The sequence below is a fragment of the Rhinolophus sinicus genome, linkage group LG03, assembly GCF_036562045.2.
Source record: "Rhinolophus sinicus isolate RSC01 linkage group LG03, ASM3656204v1, whole genome shotgun sequence".
NCBI lineage: Eukaryota > Metazoa > Chordata > Mammalia > Chiroptera > Rhinolophidae > Rhinolophus > Rhinolophus sinicus.
In genome coordinates, this window is record NC_133753.1 from 73,235,151 (window position 1) to 73,257,308 (window position 22,158).

The window sequence follows — 22,158 nt, forward strand, 5'->3', positions numbered from 1 at the left end:
TCCTCCTTACTGATTTGGATGCCTTTTATTTCTTTTTCTTGTCTGATTGCTGTGGCTAGAACTTCCAGCACTATATTGAATAGAAGTGGAGAAAGTGGGCAAACTTGCCTTGTTCCTGATCTTAAGGGGAATGATTTTAGCTTTTCCCCATTGAGTATGATGTTAGCTGTGGGTCTATCATATATGGCCTTTATTATGTTGAGATATGACCCCTCTATTCCCACTTTCTTAAGGGTTTTTATCATGAATGGCTGCTGAATTTTATCAAATGCTTTTTCGTCAATTGATATGATCATATGATTTTTATTTTTCATTTTGTTAATGTGGTGTATCACATTAATTGATTTATGGATGTTGAACCACCCTTGCATACCAGGGATGAATCCCACTTGATCATGGTGTATAATCTTTTTAATATATTGCTGAATTCTGTTTGCTAGTATTTTGTTGAGGATTTTTACATCTATATTCATTAGCGATATCGGCCTGTAGTTTTCTTTTTTTGTGGTGTCTTTGTCTGATTTTGGGATCAGGGTGATAGTGGGATCGTAAAAAGTGTTTGGGAGTCTTCCCTCCCTCTGGATTTTTTGGAAGAGTTTGAGGAGAATAGGTGACAATTCTTTTTTGAACGTTCTGTAAAATTCACCTGTAAAGCCATCTGGTCCAGGGCTTTTGTTTGTTGGGAGATTGTTTATTACTGATTCAATTTCCTTGGTGGTAATCAGTCTATTCAGGTTTTCTGTCTCCTCTTGAGTTAGCCTTGGGAGGTTGCATGCATCTAGGAAATTGTCCATTTCTTCCAGGTTGTCAAATTTGTTGGCATACAGTTGCTCATAGTAATTTCTTAGGATTTTTTGTATCTCTGCGGTGTCTGTTGTCACTTCTCCTCTTTCATTACTGATTTTATTAATTTGGGTCCTCTCTTTTTTTTAATGAGTCTGGCTAAAGGTTTGTCAATTTTGTTTATCTTCTCTAAGAACCAACTCTTGGATTCATTGATCTTTTGTATTGTTTTTCTGGTTTCTATTTCATTTATTTCCGCTCTGATCTTTATTATCTCCTTCCTTGTACTCCCTTTGGGCTTATTTTGTTGTTCTTTTTCCAGATTCCTTAAGTGTGAAGATAAACTGTTGATTAGTGATGTTTCTTGTTTCTTTAGGTAGGCCTGCAGTGCTATGAACTTCCCTCTTAGGACTGCTTTCACGACATCCCATAGATTTTGGGTCGTTGTATTTTCATTTTCATTTGTCTCGAGATATCTTTTGATTTCTTCCTTGATCTCCTGTTTGACCCATTCATTATTTAGTAACATATTATTCAGCCTCCATGAATTTGTGTGTCTTCCAGTCTTTTTCCTGTAGTTCATTTCTAATTTCATAGCACTGTGGTCAGAGAAGACAATTGGTATGATTTCAATTTTCTTAAATTTATCCAGACTTGCTTTGTGGCCTAACATATGGTCTATCTTGGAGAATGTTCCATGTGCGCTTGAGAAGAACGTGTATTCTGCAGCATTGGGGTGGAATGCTCTGAAAATATCGGTTAAATCCAAGTGGTCCAATGTGTCATTTAAGGCTGTTGTTTCCGTATTGATTTTCTGTCTGGAAGACCTGTCCCTTGTTGTCAGAGGTGTGTTGAAGTCCCCTACTATGATAGTGTTACTGTTGATCTCCATCTTTATGTCAGTCAATATCTGTTTTATATATTTAGGTGCTCCTATGTTGGGTGCATAGATGTTTACTAGGGTTATATCCTCTTGTCGAATTGATCCCTTTATTATTATATAGTGTCCATCTTTGTCTTTTAATATTTTCTTCATTTTAAAGTCTATTTTGTCAGAGATAAGTATTGCAACTCCAGCTTTTTCTCATTTCCATTTGCATGGAATATCTTACTCCAACCCTTCACTTTTAGCCTGTGTGTGTCTTTTGATCTGAGGTGAGTCTCTTGTATACAGCATATACAAGGGTCTTGCTTTCTTATCCATTCAGCCACCCTATGTCTCTTGATTGGAGCATTTAAACCATTTACATTTAAAGTGATTATTGATAAGTACATAGTTATTGCCATTTTTAAATTTGTGGATAGATTGTTTTCGTCTTTCTTCTATTTACAGAAGTCCTTTTAGTATTTCTTGCAATGCTGGCCTGGTGGTAATGAATTCCTTTAGCTTATTCTTTTCTGGGAAGCTCTTTATCTCCCGTCAATTTTAAATGATAGCCTTGCTGGATAAAGCAACCTAGGTTGTAGGCCTTTGTTTTCCATCACTTTGAGTATCTCCTGCCACTCCCTCCTGGCCTTCAATGTTTCTGCAGAAAAGTCATTTGATAGTCTTATGGGAGTTCCCTTGTATGTAACCCTCTGTCTTTCTCTTGCTGCTTTTAGGATTCTCTCTTTGTCTTTAATCTTTGCCATTTTAACTATAATGTGTCTTGGAGTGGACCTGTTTGGGTTTATCCTGGTTGGAACTCTCTGCACTTCCTGGACTTGTATGTTGGTTTCCTTCATCAGGTTAGGGAAATTTTCAGACATTATTACTTCAAATATGTTCTCAATCCCTTGTTTCTTCTCTTCACCTTCTGGTATTCCTATGATGCATGTTGTTGCGCTTGATGTTATCCCATAGGTCTCTTAAACCATCTTCATTGTTTTTTATTCTTTTTCTTTCTGTTGTTCTGTTTGGGTGATCTCTGCTAACTTGTCTTCTAAGTCGCTGATTCGATCCTCTGCTTCATCTAACCTGCTGTTAATTCCTTCAAGTGAGTTCTTTATTTCGGTAACTGTGTTCTTTAGTTCTAACTGGTTGTTCGTTATGATTTCTACATCCTTCTTGATGTCCTCTCTAAGTTCCTTAAACATTCTTATCATCAGTATTCTGAACTCTGTCTCTGACAGTTTGGTTACCTCTGCTTCATTTAGTTCCATTTCTGAAGGTTTCTTCTGTTCTTTTATTTGGGATATGTTTCTTTGTTTCCTCATTCTGGCTGACTCTCTGTGTTTGCTTTGATGTATTAAGTAGATGTCCTGGAGTTCTTAGTTCTTGCTGGATTAGTATATAATAAATGTCCTTTATATTTGACTTGCACTACTTCGTTCTTCTCCCCTGCGTGTGCTCTAAAAGTGACTCTTGTGTTGTGTATATTGTCCTGTTAAAGAAGATCCTTAATTGCTTTTCACTTGTGAGTAGGTGGAGTTAGCTCCTAGGCTGACTAGTTGTGAGACTTGGCTTTGCCCACGCAGGGTATTCTGCTGCGTGAGGGTTGACCGCTTAGATGTGGTTTGCCCTTTGGCCTCTATGTGCCTGTAAAGAATCCCCTCTGAATGTGTCACTTGTAGGTCAAACCTGGTAGTACTCTGGCTTGGTCTGGAGTTGGCCGCTGGGTATGTTGAATCTTGTGCCTCTTAAGCTGGGCACTGGTAGGGCAATTACAGAACAAGCAAATCACCAAGCACAACAATAACAACAAGGAAAAAGTCAAATACATTCACATGTAAAAAAACAATTGACAACCCCCACTCGACACAAGCAAAGATGTCAGAAATATAAGACAAATCAAAACAGAACAAAAACAAACAAACAAACAAAAATAGCGCCAGTTGTAGCTTAAGCCCACCAAGTAATCTCCAGGTTGTTCTCTGCTATAGCACAGAGTCCCCACTCGACACAGGCAAAGATGTCAGAAATATAAAGACAAATCAAAACAGAACAAAAAAAAAACAGCGCCAGTTGTGGCTTAAGCCCACCAAGTAATCTCCAGGTTGTTCTCTGCTATAGCACAGAGTCCCCACTCGACACAGGCAAAGATGTCAAAAATATAAAGACAAATCAAAACAGAACAAAAACAAACAAACAAAAACAAACAAACAAACAAACAAACAAAAACCACAGCGCCAGTTGTGGCTTAAGCCCACCAAGTAATCTCCAGGTTGTTCTCTGCTATAGCACAGAGTCCCCACTCAACACAGGCAAAGATGTCAAAAATATAAAGACAAATCAAAACAGAACAAAAACAAACAAACAAAAAACAAACAAACAAACAACAAACGAACAAACAAACAAAAACAGCGCCAGTTGTGGCTTAAGCCCACCAAATAATCTCCAGGTTGTTCTCTGCTATAGCACAGAGTCCCCACTCGACACAGGCAAAGATGTCAAAAATATAAAGACAAATCAAAACAGAACAAAAACAAACAAACAAACAAACAAACAAAAAACAAGCAAAAAACAAACAAACAAACAAAACAAAAAAACACAGCGCCAGTTGTGGCTTAAGCCCACCAAGTAATCTCCAGGTTGTTCTCTGCTGTAGTACTGAGTCCTCACTCGACACAGGCAAAGATGTCAAAAATATAAAGACAAATCAACACAGAACAAAAAAACACAGCGCCAGTTGTGGCTTAAGCCCACCAAGTAATCTCCAGGTTGTTCTCTGCTGTAGTACAGAGTCCTCACTCGACACAGGCAAAGATGTCAAAAATATAAAGACAAATCAAAACAGAACAAAAAAAAAACAACAAAAAACAAAACAAACAAACAAACAAAAGACAGCGCCAGTTGTGGCTTAAGCCCACCAAGTAATCCCCTGCGTATTGTGCAGGTAGAGCCGGTCACCTGATGCCCAGAGTGACTCTGAGGCTGCAGCTTTAGATGCGTGGGGCTGAGGGGTCTGGACAGTAGGTTTTACAAAGTCAGTGCAGTTTCTGCCCTTGCCGGCACATATGCACACCGAGAATAGCACCACCAGCCCTGTGTCCAGCTCTCCTGAGTCTTAGGGCACCTCTTCCCTGTGTGTGTGTGTGGCCAGCAGGGAATTCCTCAGCTGCTGAAAGCTGAGTGCTGTATCTGCCACTTACTGCTGATCCCTGGGAGTGCCTCCGCCGATGTAATTGCCCCGCCCTAGGCAGGCCAGAAAGGGTGGGGGCTGGGGATGGAAAGAGGGTCTTCTCTTTCCCAGCCCAGCTGTGTCACACCCCACCCACAGGCCAGAAACGGTGGTATCTGGGGGTGGATGAGTCTTCTGTCTCCTAGTCCAGGGCAAACTACACTCTTCTCAGCCTCTTCCCTGGGCCAGAGCCAGCGGCCAGTCTTCCCTTAGCCCAAACCCCAAGGCTCCTCTGTAATCTGACACTGCTCTTCAGATCAGGAGCCAGTTCAAGTCTCTGGAAGGGTGGGGTAGGATTGGAAGAGCGGGGAGGGGCCCAGGTATGGAGTTTAATAGCCTCAAATGCTAGATATCCTCCCTCTGCGGGGGTGGGGGAGAGGTCTGCTGTGGGACGCAGTAGAGTCCGCCACCTGGCTTTTGTGTTCTCTCTTTGTCCTGGGAACCCCTGTCTCTGCAGCTGGGGATGTGTTTGCCCGCTCTAGGCTGGCTAGAAAGGGTGGGGGCTGGGGATGGAAGGAGGGGTCTTCTCTTTCCCAGCCCCGCTGTCTTAACACTCTTCCCACAGGCCAGAAAAGGTGGTGGCTGGGGGCGGAAGATTCCCAGCTCCTAGCCTCCTCCCTGGGCCCGCCTGTCTTCCCAGAGCCGGGGCTCCAAGGCGCCTCTGTAATCTGCCGCTGCTCCTTAGTGCAGGGGCTAGATCAAGTCTCTAGAAAGGCGGGGGTAGGGTCGGAAGAGCGGGGGAAGGTGCCCAGGCACGGAGTCTGTGTTCCTTGTCCAGCCCAAGGACCAACTGAGGTTATTAGCTGAAGTTAATGCTGGATATGCTGCCCTGCAGCGGAGAGGTCCGCTGTGGGACGCAGGGCAAAACGCCCACCTCCTGGCTTCCGGGCTCTCCTCCGTCCTGGGATATCCTGCGTATCTGTAGCCGTGGGTGTGGGCTGGAATTTCACAGGCACAGGTGCGGAGCAGATTTCCACAACCCAAGGGTGGGGGCCGAATTTCTACCGCCACAGGTGTGGACCGCGATTCCAACCCGCGTCCCCACCGCCGCCGCAGGTGCGGCGCGTCTCCGCTCCGCTCCCTTCCTTCTTCCCCTGCTCGCCCAATTATTCCCCACCTGCAAGAAATCCCTGCGCGAGTCTCTTCGCTGTTCTGCGTGATGAGCAGAGAGTCCTTTGATGGGTTATAAGCTTCCCGTTTCTGATAAGATCCGACGGAGAACTCAAAAAGTGCCCACCCTTTCACTTTGAGTCTATGCTTGTCCTTGTAACTGAGATGTGTCTCTTGGAGACAGCATATGTTTGGGTTTAATTTTTTGATACAGTGTGCTACTCTGTGCCTTTTTAGTGGTGAGTTCAGTCCATTTACATTTAGGGTGATTATTGATACGTGAGGATTTCCTGTCATTCTATCTTTACTTTTTGGGTAAGGCTGTGTCTCCATTGTTTCTTTGCCTTTTGGTTGTTTATTATTTCTGTGTGGTGGTGTTCTATGATGTTTCCCTGTGTTTCTTTTTTATTACACTATGTATTTCAGTTCTGGATTGTTTCTTAGTGGTTACCCTTAAGTTTACGTAAAAGAAAGTTTGATATTTAGAGTATTCCATTTTCTTCAGCATGCTTACGTTCTCAATTCCCATATTCCAGTTCAGGCCTTTACTCTCCCCCTTTTTATGTTTTGGTTGCCACAAATTGTCCCTGTTGATGGTGGTCGAATAGCCTCCTTTAGTATTTCTTGTAGTGCAGGTCGTGTATTAGAAAATTCCCTCAGCTTCTGTATGTCTGGAAAGGTATTTATTAGTCCTCATATCTAAAGGACATCTTTGCTGGATATATTATTCTTGGCTCATAATTTCCCTCTTTCAATAGTTTGAATATTTGGTTCCACTCCCTCCTGGCTTGTAGAGTTTCTGCAGAGAAATCTGATGATAATCTAATGGACTTTCCTTTGTAGGTTACCATCTTCTTTCCCTGACTGCCTTGAGGATTCTTTCTTTGTCGTTGATTTTTGACAGCTTCAGTACAATGTGTCTTGGAGAAGGCTGTTGGGATTGAGGTAATTAGGTGTACTATTTGCTTCTTGGATTCGAGGATCCAGTTCTGTCCACAAGTTTGGGAAGTTCTCATCAGGAATTTGTTTGAATACATTCTCTGTTCCCTTCTCTCTTTCTTCTCCTTCTGGTATGCCCATTATTCTTATATTGCTCTTTCTGATGGAGTCAGAAAGTTCTTGTAGAGTTCTTTCATTTCTTTTAAGTCTCAAGTCTCTTTGTTCTTCCATCTGTGTAATTTCTAGGTTTCTATCTTCGATGTCACTGATTCTTTCCCCCATTTGGTCAACTCTGCTACCTTAGCTGGTTATTTCATTTTTAATTTCTTCTATTGAGTTCTTAATCTCCAGAAATTCTATTTGGTTCTTTTTTAAAATTTCAATCTGTTTCGTAAAATGCTCATGTTTTCTTTGATTGTGTTTCTGAGTTCATTAAACTGCTTTTCTGTGTTTTCTTGCATCTCGTTGAGTTTTTTCAGAACTGCAATCTTGAATTCTCTGTTGTTTAAGTCACATATTTCCATGTCTTTAAATTCCTTTTCTGGAGACTTTTCACTTTCTTCCTGAGCTGTCTTGTTGCCTTGGTTATTCATGGTGATTACTGATTTACTATTTTTCTTCCTAGACATCTACAGGAGTGGCTTCTGCAACAGGTTGATAGGAAGGGGTCTTTCTTTTATTTTCCAGTACTTGTTGGTAGAATGTTTTATTTTCTCTCCGACTGCAGCATTTTTTTTCCTCTCTCACATGGTAGTGCTATGTTTTCTCTGCACTATTCCAGCTTCTCACACAACGGGGGGATTCATTTGGAGACGGGCTTCTCCTTTGTTAATAGTTCGCCTGGGTCACAGGGGCAGTGTCCCTGTGGGTATGTGGAGAGCTTTTGAAGTTCCAAAGCTCTTCCTACAGCAGATTTAGTGTCCCTATGTTTCAGCAGTTCTGTTTACTCCTACAGGGATCCGCCCTGATAGGTGGGGTCAGGGGTGGGGTGAGCTGTGTGAGGTGGCCTAGAGTAATGGCGGCAACCTCCACCACGGCGTGGCCAGCTCTGGGAGGGTGGGGAGGGGGCGGCTAGTCTCAGTGCCTAAGGCTTCTGTTCTCTGCTCGGCCATGAGGGCTTAAACCACTGTTTGCAGCCTTCTTCCCTCATGCTTTTTTCCGAGGTCCCTGCCGTGAGCATTGGGTTCAGCCGTGTTATATGCTGCCCCCTCAGCCCTGTGGGCCATAAGCGGAGCCCTAGCAGTCCGAGTTCTTCCCTCTCCCGTAGCTGCAGTAGTTCCGGGAAGCACTAGCTCGGAGCACTTAGCTAGGTCTGCGTCCTGTGACTGTGTGGCTTCGTCTCCGCACTTCTCCCTTCCATCTCCCCCCCTCGCGGGATTCACCCACCTTTAGGTGAATTCAGTAGTGGACCTCTTCGTCTTGCCTGTCTGCTGTGCTGGGAGTCCTTTGTGGAGTTATTGTTGTTCGATTAGTTGTAAATTCCAGGGGAGTTTTACAGAGGCTCACCTCACACTACCATTTTGATCCGGATCCTCTGGCAACTTTTTAAAATACTAGTTTTGCTTTGCAGTCTATGTTTTTCTTTGTCTTTTTCAATCAAGGCGCCAGGCCCTTAGCAAGTGTTAGATGTGGGGAGTTTTTTCAGGTGAAAATCAGTAGCTGTGTGACAATACAGTTCTTCCCTTGTAAAAGTGCCTAAGGTCATTCAGTGATGTGTTGCTGCGTGCTTTGTGTGCAACAAGATGTGAGAAGCCACATGGGCCTTTGAGAGTTAGGCCATCTCAGAGTATTTACCCCACGCCCGAAGAGAGTGTAGTGTTTTGTGTATTTGGGGCAGGAGGGATTTAGATCAGAGCTGGCACTTATGCTCAGCTGTCAGGCAGTGCCCCACGATAGTGGCAAGACATGGAGGGATGGCTGCTGGGAAGGTCGGGTGGGGTGAGCCCAGCACAGGGAGAACCTGGCTCAGCCAAAATATCTTTCTAGAGATAAGTAAGTGTGGCCTCTGAGCCAAGAACTTCCCGACGTTGAAGTGTCTAGATAGTCTTAGATACCATGGATGCAGCAGTAACCATGACGGATTAAGCAGCAGAGGCATTCCTCCATTTTCCAGACCACGTGAGCCTCCTGATTCTACAAAAGCCAGAGCTTGCAGTCATGACAGGGATCATGTTTCTGGCCCGTCTAATCGGTGGGGGTTTAAAGTCAGACTCTCACTGCATTCTAGCAGGTATGCAACCAGGTTTTCCTATCCTTTGAATCTGTACAATGACATTCACACCTGCTACTTTGAAAGCAAATGAAAATGAGGCTGCCCCACCTGCCTGCTGCCCTCTCCCCTGGGTGAAGAGGATGTTCCAGTGAACAGTTTGACAACTTCACATCTAGGAACTAAAGGACTGAAGGCATTCCCAATCCCGTACACTGCTGTTCTACTGTCACATGTGATAAAACTCGTTCAGGGTGTAAGCTGAAATAAAACTAAATACCAATGCTTCCCTCCTGTGGGCTTCCCACATAGACCTAGGCCACGTGGACGCATGTGAAGGAGGAGAGGGCATTGGATGATTTGGATAAAAGCCAACACTGTCATTTTCTTTTGCGTTTGGGTGACAGAACCTGTATTATGTTCACTGTATATCCTCAATGCCTGGCCCGTAGTAGGTGCTCCATCAGCACGTGTCTGTTGATCGATAGAAAACACTGTGTTTTGCAGTCCTTCTGCAGAGCAGAGTCCTTTCTAACTGAAAATGTCGAGATGGCCCGAGGTGGCCAGCAGGCAGTCTTAGCCTAGAGGCCAGCAGTGACTCAGCAGAGCAGGCTGACAGGGACTAAGGCTACAGAGTGACCAGGAGGCCAGTAGCCTCTGAGCACATGTGGGAGACTGGGCTGGATGTGAGGGGTTGAGCTGACCCTGTCGGGGTGGGGGATGGGGACAAGGGTTCTGGAGAGACATCCTGCCAGCCCTGTCCTCCAGGGGTCCTGCCTGGTGCAGGCACAGGCCTGGGGCCTCTGATCACCCTCTGTCAGGGTGTTAGCTGGGGAGGCATCTCCGTGTTGAGACCCTGCTGGAAGCACACTCAGCTTGGGTGTCCTAGGTGGGAGGGACTTGAGGAAGTGGCTACCTCAGATCTGAGGTCTCGAGGGGACAGGAGTTGGTAGACTCTGAGACCTCTCAGTGGTAAGCAGGATGGAGAAGGAGGGACATCAGGGTCCTGGAGGCCAAGCTGTGCTCTGAGCTCCAGAGGAGGACAGAGTAGGGAAGGAAAGAGTGAGCCTTGGTGAGAATGAGAGCTTCTCAAGGCCCCTCACCCCCTCAACTCTGCCAGCATCCCTGGCTGTGGGAGTGAATGTTCTGCTCAGGAGGGTTTTCCCGTCCTTGGTGTGGGGGGACGATGCCCTTAAGCTGCAGCCCCAGGCTTGGCGTGCAGCGCACAGGGTGTTACCCCTTCCTCTCTGCCATGTCACACAGGGGAAGGAGGTAAGCAGTTCAAGCTGAGCCCCAGTCCCTCAGAGACTCATGTTTTCTCTTGATGGGGCTCAGCTTCAGCCCTGGCACAGGGCAGCCCTGGAGGTACACGTGTGGGTAAGAAGGAGCTGGGTAACAGCTTCGCATGGGGTTTGGAGGAGATGGTGGGGGCATGGGGAAGAAGAGGAAGCAGAAAACAGCAGAATTGCTCCCTTGGCCATCTATGCATACAGCTGGTGCCTGTGAATCAGGGCCAATGAATAAACAAGGAACCAGCTCTTCCCACTCAGCTAAGACACATTTATTAGGGTGCTGGCACCACCTGCCCTCTCCTACCCCCTCAGTGTGATTCTGGATTCGCTCGAGAAGACAGTCTGGTTCCCGCAGTCAGGCTTTGTTCATGGTTTCCTTTATCCAGGGCAGGAAACGTGAGACTTTGGTGTAGGCCCGGGGAGATGTCCCATTTTTTCTTCCGTAGGAGACGATTCCCTGGATCACACGTTGGCACACGAGAGGGCCCCCGGAGTCTCCCTGCAGACAGACGGGGGGGGGACTGAGCAGCTCTTCTCCTGGTCCTGCCCTCTCTGCCATCCCAAGTCCCCTCTCAGAGAAGGCCACCTCGCGTGGCTGCCATGTGGGAGATCAGAGGGCGGCAGGCCACTGTGGGACCCTCAGCTTGGACATTGTCACAGCTTCACTTCACCCCAGGTGTCAGTTCCCTCTCCTCTCCCAGGTCCTGGATGTTCTTCCTCTACAGGTGCTGTGGGACTGTGGCTCGTCTACTGTGTAAGGACATGAAAGCAGGCAGCTGGGGCTGACACTTAGCATGGAGGACGAGCCTGTTATCCAGGGTGGGTGACAACTCTGCTCACGCAGGGAGCACAGTTATACAAGCGCTGTGCCTCAGTGTGTGCCAGAGAATTACAGAATCATCCTCTGGAGGAGGACCATGTATAGATTGACCATGGGCCCTTGGTTGGTTCCCAGAGGCCCTATTTCTCCTCAGCTCTGGCTGCTCTCTGTTGCCCTTCTGGGGAGAAAGATCACAGGCTAGAGGGTGGAGGAGTTCCCCACTTCTTGGGTCTCCATGTCCCCATCCTTCCCCCACACCCCGCTCCCCAGATCCAAACTAGCCAACTCAATCTCACCTTAAAGAAAGCCTTCTTTTCTGTCGGGTTCTCCACGCAGAGTTGCATGGTACCATCATAATAATTTCGGAAGTAGCTTTCAGAATCCCAGTCCTCTTCCCAGTCAGCTCCACGTCCTGTAGAGTGTTTGCTAAAGTGCCCGTCGCGCCTTGTGCCCAGCTGGCCACACTGTACTTCTGTCCTGGCCCCACCAAGTCCTTGCCCCTGGGCAGGCGGACGGGCTTCACAGCTTTAGCTGTCTTGATATGTCTCTCCAGCTGATGGGCAAGAGGCAAGACAGCCCAGGTCAGCCAGCGAACCCAGGGCCTGGACATGCGTTGGGGCTGCACTGTCTTCCTCCTCCCCTGAGGCACTGGGACTGGTCAAGTGACCATGATGAGCAAGAAAGAAGGAAGAGGTCACAGTGAGAGGAGAAACAATCTGGACCCAGGAGAGCAATCGCAGGAGGAGGTTTCCCTACCTGCAGTAACATGTTTTAATTGGAGAAGTTCTTGGGATGTTAGTCAGGGTGGGGATGGCTTTTGTTACCTGGAAGACCTGTGAGTGTTTTCGTGTTGCTTGATGTTGTGGGCCCCCAGGGTGACAATGTTGAGCTGCACAAAGAGCAGAGTGGGAGTGTGGGGGGTTGAGAGATCTCAGGACATACAGCCCATGAGCCGTGAAGGGTAGGTGACAGCTGAGGTGGGACAGGGCTGCAGTTAGGGGAAATCGAGGCAACAGGAGGGCCAGGAGCTGAGTGTCCTCTCTGCTTCTCAAGGACACTGAGGGTAGGGCTTCTGGGAGCTGTCTCTTGCCCTCAGGCAGTATCATGACATTGCCTGAGTTTGCATGTTTTCCCTAATGCACACTTTCATCCTCCACGATTGCTGGATTTGGCCAGTGTGGTGAGTAAGCAGGAGCCCGGGGAGCTCACCTGGGCTGCAGCCCCTGGGGAAGGACAGGAGCCCCTGTAGGAGTCTAGGGGGGAGGGGAAGGCTGGCTGTTGCCACTTACCTTCTGCTGCAGTGAGCAGCTGTCAGAACAAATTTCTCTTGCACGAAGACACCGCTACATCTATTCTTCTTCCCCTTATCCACAAACTCAATGTAGGCCATGTAGGGATGGGAGTGGGGCTTGGCCTCATGTCCCCCGATGATCTCCTCTGAAGGAAAGGCTGGAAGGTGGGTGACTGGGAGTGGCTGTGGTAGGAGGGAAGGCTTAGGGAGGCGATGACTGAGGTGTGACCCGAAGACAATGGGGGGAGGGTTTCTGTTTCTGCTGCAGCAGAATCACCTTTTCTGAACCTCAAGCCTCAGAATCCAGCTTGAGAAAGGGGGGTGCAGTGCTTGTTCTCCAAGTCATATGCAGACACAAGTATGGAGGAGGTAAGACCTATCTTGAAGATGGTGAGGCTCCAGGTAATGTGGACAGGATGCAGTGAGTCTCCCTGACCACTCCAAGTCTCTGGTAGAATCCTGATTGGTGCTGTTTTCTAATGATCTACCCATGAGTTATGGAGCTGGATTTCTAAAATCTTCCTGTCTTAAGGCCTAACACATCCTAGGTTCTCAGTAGGCATGTTTTGATTGCATCAATGCATTGCCTCCAATTAGCTTCTGGCTGAGGATTGGTGGGGACTGTGCTGGTGGGATTCAAAGCAACAGGGATGATGAGAGTGCACTGCCAATGACAGTGGGGCAGCCGAGGGCCTGGGAAAGCCAGGGGAGGAGGGGATCAAATAGGCTGCCCAGGCCTGGCGCAGAGCCAAGGCAACCAGGGAAATTTCTGTGCTGTCATGCAGCCACTGCTGTGATCTGTTGCATCCTGGGCTCCTCTCCAGAGCAGGAGCCAGGTGGTGGAGGGCATGAGAACTTTAACTGGGTCTTAAGCTGGTCCAGGGACAACTCTCACTATGAGTGATTTGTCTGAGGTGCCCTTTCCTGGGTTGGAATGAGGGATTATAATTCCTTTTCTTTCGTAGCTTCACATACTTTGCCAAATACCTTTCTAAGAAAAACCTCCTTTTCCAATAATAAGACAGTGCTAAGAACTTGTAGTGGAACCCTTCTTCCCATCCATCCTTGTTGAGTAGCTATCAAACATGGGACTTGTTGGTCTGGGTTTGGGAGGGAAGCAAGCTGGGCTTCAGAAAGTTCCTGGGCTCAAATGCAGGACAAGCCCTGCCTGTGCTGGACCAAAGGTTTGGGAGTACGGGGTGTTTTATGAGATGGGCTGAGGCCTCAGGAATGGGTTAGTCACTCATCTGTCCTGAGCTCAGAGGGTAGAAGAAATGCCAACAAGAGCAGGAGTGGATGCATCTGCTCAGGTCAGAGCCGCTGGTGTTTCTGTCTTCCAGACACAAAGCCTCAGAAGGGAACAAAGGAAGTGTGGCTCAGGGACTCACACACCTCCTCAACACTTGCTCCTTTAGTTTTCCTGGGTATCACCATAGAAGAGGGTTTGTCAGAGTTCTCTGGTTTGGTTAGGTGAGAATGGCACTGTCACCACATTTGTACTCAGATGCTAAGCCACAGGGCAAAAGCAGAAAGAAGGAAAAAGAAAGTGAAGGCCATGGTTACTGCCAGCAGAGAGGCTGGAACCCCAGAAATCCCTTAGTGATTAAATGAAGAATGTGTCCATTTCATGGCTCCTGCCTCTTTTTCCTTTCTGATGAAATCAGGAATAATTACTTAGCAATCTGTGTTTAGATGTATGAGTGACATGGCCCTGTCCTTCAGAGGCTGACGGTCAGCTGGAGTAGACTGAGAATCTGTGGGTATTATGGGATGCTAAGGGCTACGGTGGAGGGTCTGCTTGGTGGTGGGAGATAGAGCCTGCACTGGCCTGAGGCCCAGGTAGCACTGAACACACCCCAGTGCGCCAAACGGTCACCCCATTTCCTATCTTACCACCTCTCCAGCGCAAGTTTTTCTAATATTTAGAATCCCCACTGTAAATATCAATATTCTGTGACACAGAGACCTAGAGCTTTTCTTATCCACCGTTTTGAACACAAGTCCTGGACGTGATACTCACTGGATGGAAACAAGTCATCATGGCGTCTGTTGGAGCCGAGTGGCCTGATTGGCTCATGCTGCGGTTATTTAGCACCCCTTGGGCTGAGGACGGGACGGCCCCACCCAAATCATAGAGCCTCTGTGTGGGCAATTTTCCCTCAAGAAATGCTCGTTACTATTGCCAGGCGATGGGGAAATGGATGCCGACCATCCCAATAGTTACTGGCCACTAAGTTTTCTCTGTCCAGTGTCCAGAGAACCTTGTCTCTGACGTCCTCGGGCCTAGCACTTGTATACGCTGTATACAGATTATCCCGATGCTGTCATCAGTGTGACAGAAGAAGAAAGAGAAGTGGAAAGGGAGATATGATGACTTCCAAACAGCCCAACCCAGTTCTGTTCTAGGAACAGCATCTCGTGAATACATCGAGAAGAGTGGAAGTAAACAGGCTTAAGCAGCAGTCAGGATCTCTGGGTGGTGGAAGTCTCGGTAGTTTTCGTTTTCTTGTTTATGTCTTAACTCTCTTTCTATGAAGAATAGGTATTACTTATATACCCAGAATACATTTTCCCTGAGTCGAAACATACTAATCAATGGCCCACATTCAGTGAACCACTCTTTTTCAGTCCTGCCTTCTCCAAGGTCGATGTTTAAAATGAGGTTATTAATCTGAATTCAATCTTGTATAAAATTTAGAGATTGTTGAAAAATAGAAGAAATAAACTCCCTCAATAAGCTTTACGCTATAGGATACTGTTGAAACAATAGAAAAATACTTGTGAAACTAGCACTTTTCTCTATAGTGAGTTTCCTTTGGATACACACACACACACACACACACACACACACACGCACAATGGGAGGAGGGGACAGGCTGGCCTAGACCAAGATGGAAGAGCACCTTCAAGGTCATTTCAGGCTGCAGGAGGATGGGCTGCCAGGACAGCAGAGGTTGCACTGAGCCCTGCGCCCAAGACAGGGCTGTGACAGGCACTGTGCTGGGCCTGGGAGTACTCAAGGGCCCTCCTGAATCTTCTCAGGCTTCCAACTGCTCTGATTTGGGGAAGGAGTGTTTCGTGGGGTGAAATGACAGCTTTCCAAAGCTTCTCACCCATTTCTGTTCTGGTAGGAGAAATGGTCCCCAACACAGAGGGTCTTAGGTCATCCTTGTTTCAATTTGTGAATTCTTTTATGTTGTGTATTGGCCCTCGGTTCTGCCAGTGGGGTAGGGCTGTGGGTGTGGATTGAAGTAGGAGAGGAATATGGATGCCATACGAGGGTTGTCAGGAAGAGGGTCATGTTTTCCTGGGGAGTTGCTCCTTTTTCCTGATGGAGCTTACATTCAGCCTGGCAGGGGGAGCTGGCACTGGGAAGGTGTGTTTGGAAGGAGTTTGTTAACGATGCAGCATGATTTTTTATTGTAGAGATGGAAGGTGAGTTACACTGAAGGGGGAAACCTATAACAGATCAGAGATGTGAATAAATGGTTTCTGGACACAATAGTTGGTAACTAAAAAAGGTTTCTGTGAATAAAAGAGGAATCAATGATTTTCAATCTAGAGATGGGATTTTATTAAATGTCTGACAGAGTCACCTCCATCTACTGCATTATTGGCCTGTGCCCCAGAAAAAGATGGATAGATCAATTCGGGTGTGCCTCAATCTGAACTCCACAGTTTGAAGCGTTTCATTGTTTTTTTTATCCATGGCAACAAGTATTTGATCCTGGTGTAGACTACTGGAGGTTTTCCATTCTCATCTCCAAAGGAGATAATGGCCTGGGCCTTCTGTCCACATACGAAGGGGCCCCCGGAGTCCCCCTGTGGGCAGAGGGATGAAGGACTTAGTAGGACTTTCTCCTGGTCCGACCTTCCTTGTTTTATCAAAGGTGGGTGGTCGCTGTTAGGGGCTGTGTGGCAGTTCAGTGCCAGTACAGGCCTTACTCCCTCACTAGTTCCCAGGGCAATGGTTACACCCTGGCTCTGATGGGTTCCCTTCTCCTTTCTCCATAAAGCCTGTCCATAAGTGGCTGTGGGACAGTCTCTCATTCTACCCCACCTCCCGCCCCCAGGGAGCCGGCACCAGAATACCTGAGGACATAGGTGTATGCCTACTCCAGGAATTGCCACTGAGCCCGAGCTGCCAAGAAGCACAGGGCACACTGCCCTGGGTCTCCTCAAAGCTCGTCTGTGCCCAGGGCTGGGCAAGGACAATGATGGGGTCTTACGTGAAAAGAAGCCTGAATCTTTGTCGGGTCCCCCACGCATATCTGGAATTTCTTGTTGTAATATTCGAAGTGCGAAGTACATTCTTTGTCTGTTTGGATTTCAAGTTCTGCCTCGTTCAGTTTCCCAGTACGTGTGATGTTCACACCCAGGCGCCCCCAGCCGGCCACACTGCACACCATCCCCGGCTTCACCTTATCTCTTCTCCCAGGCAGATCGATGATTCTCACAGCATCATTCAGTTTGGCTTTGTCCTCCAGCTGAAAGCAGAGGACAGGAATTCTAATATACCCATGGTCCACAGACTGCAGGGACAGTCGTGTGGTTGCCATCTTCACGGCCCGGGGAAAGTAAAAGGGCCGCACTGGGAAGAAGGACAGGACAGAGGTCATGTGGACACAAAACACTGAGGCTAAAGTGTGCAAGATCCAGTGGAGCCCTACCTTCAGTAACATGATGTCGTTCTCAGCCGTGGTTTCATTAAATTTTGGGTGGGGTATGGGTGTTCTCACCGGGATGACCTGCTGGGTACTCTCGTTCACCTTGATGTTGTGGGCTCCCAGGACGACAGTAATTGAGCTGCAGAGACCAGAGAAGGTGGTTAAGTCACAGGAGATATAGCCTAGGGGCTGTGAAGGAAAGAGGCCAGCTGGGGACAGGGCAGGACTGGAGTGGAGACGAGTGACAGGGTCCCTGGGGCTGAGCACGTTTGTGCCTCTGCTTCTTGGCAGCTCGTGCTCAGAGGCAGTTCCTGGAGCAGATTTCATTGTGCTGAGCTTGCCTATCGCTAAGCCAAACCGTGAAGGTCTCACATGTGCCCGCTGGGCTCCTGGGCACAACCACCACCTCCTTCCCCTGCCACCATTGATCGTCCCTCTCTCTTCAACAGGCCACTTGCATTGACCTGTCCCTCCCTCCCCAAAACTAATCTGTCTTCAGAAGAGCTCCTCTGTGTTACTAGGTGGCTTAAGTCTGTAGCCCCCAAGATGAGGGTTCCTTTCCAGGTTTCCACAGAAGGGTGGGGGCCCAGACCCAACTCCTCACCTTCCCAGGCAGTGAGCTGCTGTGAGCACAAAGTCCTCACGCACAAGGAAACCTCCACAGTATTTATTCTTTGAAGATGTGATCTTAACATATGCCATGTAGGGACGAGAATGAGGCTCAGCTTCATGGCCCCCGATGATTTCTCCTGAAAGAAAAATTCTACCCTGTGTGCTGTGCTCATGGAGTCATGGCTGAAGCCAGGGAGGCTGGGATAACCTGGGGCAGGTTTGGTAGGAGTTGGATGGAGACGGTGAGGTCTGTAGTCGTCAGCAGTAAAAAGAAGGGGTCCTGCGGGTGACTGGGGCAACAACTGTGGCCTGCCAAGTGACCTCCAAGACTCAGATTGTCCCTCTGACAAAGAGAAGAACAGTCCTATTACTCAATTGCCGTTGCAGACACGTATGTGGGCAGACAGGATTTGTGTTTGGAACAAGTTGGGAAGGCCCTGTACATCCTGGAAAATCCTTTCCCTGACGTTCCCTGGGTCCTCTATCCATTCTTGTTTCCCAGACTCACTGAGCTGCTGCTGGTTTGTAACACTCAGAACATTTTGACTGACAAATTACCAGAGAGAACTTGAGACTGAACCAGCCAATCACAAGTGTTAAGGGGACTAGGATGCCATCAACTCTGGGATCAACTGTGTCCTCAGCTTTTTTCCTGGGCAGCATAGGAATGACAAAGCTTGGAGAAGGAGGAGAGGATTGAGGGTAGATTTTAAGACACTGAGTTAGAATGTGAGAGGGCCTTTTTTATTCCAAAAGCCAGCCCCTTTTCCAAGCTGCCCTTTCCTGGGGAATTAATTATTTCTCATTCTCAGCTTCCAAACTTCTTCCAGATTCCTTTGTGGAAGAGCCCACATTCCAGATGAGAAGGGTAGGACCTGGGAAGGACATGGTACCCACTGGCCCTCCTGGAGAACAGCCCTCTGTCCTGCATTTCTGTAGAGTCTTTATTCTGCATCAGATACGCTGGTCTTTGATTCAGGGCTAAACCAAGAATCCAGAAAGTTCCTGGGGATGGAACAGGCCCAGAATGTGTAGTGTCTGAGCATGGCTGTGCCAGAGTGCATTGGGATTGGGAGTCTGTTTGTCGGGGCAGTAACTCACCTGCCTCTGCCTTGGGGGACAGAAGAAGGGCCATCAGGAACAGAAGTGGCTGCATCTTCTCGGGAAAGCGGCCCAGGTGAGAGCTGCTGGTGCTTCCTCCTGGTCTTCTAACCAAAGGGCTCTCAGGTGTTGAGGCTTTTATCACTTCAGGCTCTATTTGCATGCCTGACGCAGCTGTCTGGCAAAATATTCAAGCCTGAGTGGAGTAAGAACTTATCAGTAATGACAAGCACCTGTAGCTCTTGGCACAGCAGCTGAAAACAGGAAACAGTGGCTACAAAGTGGGGTGGTGGGAGATGCTGTATTAGCCAGTAGCAGGTCCCAGAGCCCCCAGAAACCTGAGTCTCATGATGATGCCTGCAAGAACTCCTCACTTCCTTGGATTTTGTAGACCGTTTATTGAGGCCCCTTTTTTGAGCCTCAGGGGTATTGGTCATGAGATTTCTTGCTTCTGCTGGAGACAAAACCATCAGTGATCAGATAAAGATGGTGAGGGCACGGTTAGAGGGATGGATACAATGGTGTGGCAATAGTGCTGAGGGGGCTTATTCCAGTTTCTACAGAACTGAGTGGTTTCAAACAACAATGACAACACAATTTATTCTTCTCATAAATCTGCATGTTGGTCAGGATGTAGTGTGGATGCTCCCCTTTGCTCCCCTTCCTGTCAGGGGAGGCTTGAGCCTGGAGCCTGGGATCAGCCGAGGGATGACTGACACATGCCCAGTGCTTGGTGCTGCTGCCCACTGGGCATGTCAGTTCCTCTCCGTGAGGGCCTCTCGTATGGTCTCCGCATAGGATCAGTCGGTCTGGCAACATGATGGTGGGTTTCTGCAGAGTGAGCACCTCTGAAAAATTGACCAGGGTAGGAGATATATTCTTTTTTTTTACCGAGACTTTGATGTCGTGTGGTATCCATTGTACCACGTGCTACTGCCTGGGGCAATCAAAAGTCCTGAACCAGATTTAAAAAGGAAGCAGTGCTGCAGGCATGTAAGAAGAGCCTGTGGGATGGGACATACACAGTGACCGTTAGAGCAAAGCCCAGTCTGCCACTCCGCTTTAGGTGCATGTACAGGTGGCCAGAGGAGTGGAAACCACTAATCCCTGTCAGCCTGGATCTCAGCCTTTGCAAAGGTCGGGTGCTCTGTCTAAACCACGTGTCCTGAGAATGGAAGAGGGTTGGCTCTCCCCAAAGCTGTTCTCTTTAATGAATTACTGATACCATGTGAAGTGGGAATGGATGCCAGGAAGCCAAAGCAGTGTTATGAGACCACTGTCTAAAGAACTGCTACATTTCTGATATCCTGGTACTATGGTAATATGTACATTTAATGTGATTTCAATAAGAATAACTGCACTAGAAAATATAGTTTATTCTCCTAGCCTTATACAACTTTTAGACTCTTCTAAAATTCGCGTGGAAAATCAGCATGCAAGAATAGCTAAGAAAATTATGACAAACAGAAAAAAGAATGTTAAGGGAGAGCATTACCTTTATCACATATTAAAAAGATCCTCTAAAACTTCTTTCCTGAAAATGGCATGATGCTGACTCATGAATAAACACAGACCAATAAAACAGAATAGAAAGTCCAGAAACATTTCCAAGTACGTAAGGACGTGTAGTTTATGATAAGGTGGCATTTCAATTCATTGGGAAATAGACTTTCTAATAATGAATATTGCAACATCTAGATAGTATTTTTAAGATATTAAGTTGGAGTATATTTGACATATACAACCAGAGTAAACTTGAAATGGATAAGAGACTCAAATACACAAAATAAAACAGTAAGTGCACTAGAAATTAACATGAGTATATTTCTTTATAAACTCAGAAAGGGGAAAGCCTTTCTAGCAATAACTTTAAATAGAGAAACATTAAAAGAATAGATTGATAAATAAATTTTAATATGTTGAAATCATCTTTAAAAGTTTAAATGTCAAAAAGTAGTGGAAGCGAACTCAAAATACAGACAGCAAATTCGGAAACAAATCATTGCAATATGTATCACAATTAAAGAGGGAATCTATCTTATATAGAAAGAACTCTGAAAATACAGAAGAAAAATACGGAAAGTTGACAGAAGAATGGGCAAAGACCTGCACAGATCACTGTAAAATATATTTAAAAAATAATGTAGAGAATGTCAACTTCATTCATATTAAGAGAAATGGAAATAAATATGGAGAAATGGAAATGAAACTTCAACTGAGACACTTTAGCTCTTTTCACATGAGGCCACAATTCAAAAGTTAAACAGCACACTTCATGGGCAAGGTTGTTTTCTTTGGATTGGTTGCAGTGTATGTCTCGTGTATTTCTATAGTTTTACATTCATTCTACCCATGTCTTTGTATTTAGCATGGGTCTCTTGCAAACAGCACAAAATTGGGTCTTGCATTGTTTTAGCCAGACTGGCAACCTCTGCCTTTTAATTGGAGTGTTTAATCTGTTTACATTTAATGCGATTACCGAGAGGGTTGGGTTGAAGAATATCATATTGCCCTTTGATTTCTCTCAGGGTGATTTCTTCTTTCCTTTGTCATTTTTCTCTATTCTTTGGAGGTATCTCATTTTATCTTGTTTTTTTGTTCTGTAATTATATCTCTATATGTGGTCTGACAATTAATTTCGAGAACTTGTAGCTAAATGTTTTTGGCATCAGAGGGATTATTCATTATGAATTTGTACCAACTGGACAGTTAACGAAGTTTACTAGTTGGAAGTGCTGCAAAGGCTGTGTGAAAAAGTTAGACGACCTGAACTTTTCACTAACAATTCATGGCTCTTGCATCACGACAATGCACCAACTCACAGGGCACTGTGTGTGAGGGAGTTTTTAGCCAGTAAACAAATAACTGTATTGGAAAACCCTCCCAACTCACCTGATCTGGCTCCCAATGATTTCTTTCTTTACCCAAAGATAAAGGAACAATTTAAATGAAAACATTTTGATGAAATCATAGTGATATTCAGCAATGAGGTATGTAGCACTTTTTCTCTGATGAGTTCGCAAACTTAATTGTCAGGCCTAGTATATTACTTCAGTGGTTACTCTAGGGTACAATGTGCCTTCTTCACACATCACAGTCTACTTGGAATTAATGTTGCGGCACTTCCTATGAGAACCTTGTAATGCTACGTTTCTGTTTATCCTCCCTCCCACCTTTTGTACTTCGTCTCATTTTAAACTTTAATTTCTCTTTTCCCTTCTGCTTACAATGGAG

General features: G+C 46.5%; 2 protein-coding genes across 3 annotated transcripts in view; both read right to left on the reverse strand.

Annotated features, from left to right (window-relative positions):
• LOC109439888 (mast cell protease 1A) overlaps window positions 1–19,133 on the reverse strand; it is a 40,009-nt gene extending 20,876 nt beyond the window's left edge. The window contains exons 1-5 of one of the 2 annotated variants that reach the window (XM_074328096.1): window positions 18,925–19,112; window positions 17,816–17,960; window positions 17,215–17,350; window positions 16,774–17,031; window positions 16,087–16,366 (exon numbers count right to left, since the gene is read on the reverse strand). In XM_074328096.1, coding sequence (XP_074184197.1) covers window positions 16,205–16,366; window positions 16,774–17,031; window positions 17,215–17,350; window positions 17,816–17,960; window positions 18,925–19,087 — 864 coding nt within the window. In that variant the 5' untranslated portion in view covers window positions 19,088–19,112 and the 3' untranslated portion in view covers window positions 16,087–16,204. Of the gene's footprint in view, window positions 1–16,086; window positions 16,367–16,773; window positions 17,032–17,214; window positions 17,351–17,815; window positions 17,961–18,924 lie in introns of those variants that run through there. The other variant, XM_074328098.1, reaches the window with a different exon arrangement.
• LOC109439761 (granzyme H) lies at window positions 10,693–13,939 on the reverse strand. Its single transcript, XM_074328104.1, is given in 5 exon segments — window positions 10,693–10,932; window positions 12,010–12,085; window positions 12,087–12,142; window positions 12,539–12,710; window positions 13,812–13,939. Coding segments are annotated over 5 exon segments (483 nt in total). The 5' UTR covers window positions 13,847–13,939; the 3' UTR covers window positions 10,693–10,788.
• Window positions 19,134–22,158: the final 3,025 nt, after the last annotated feature.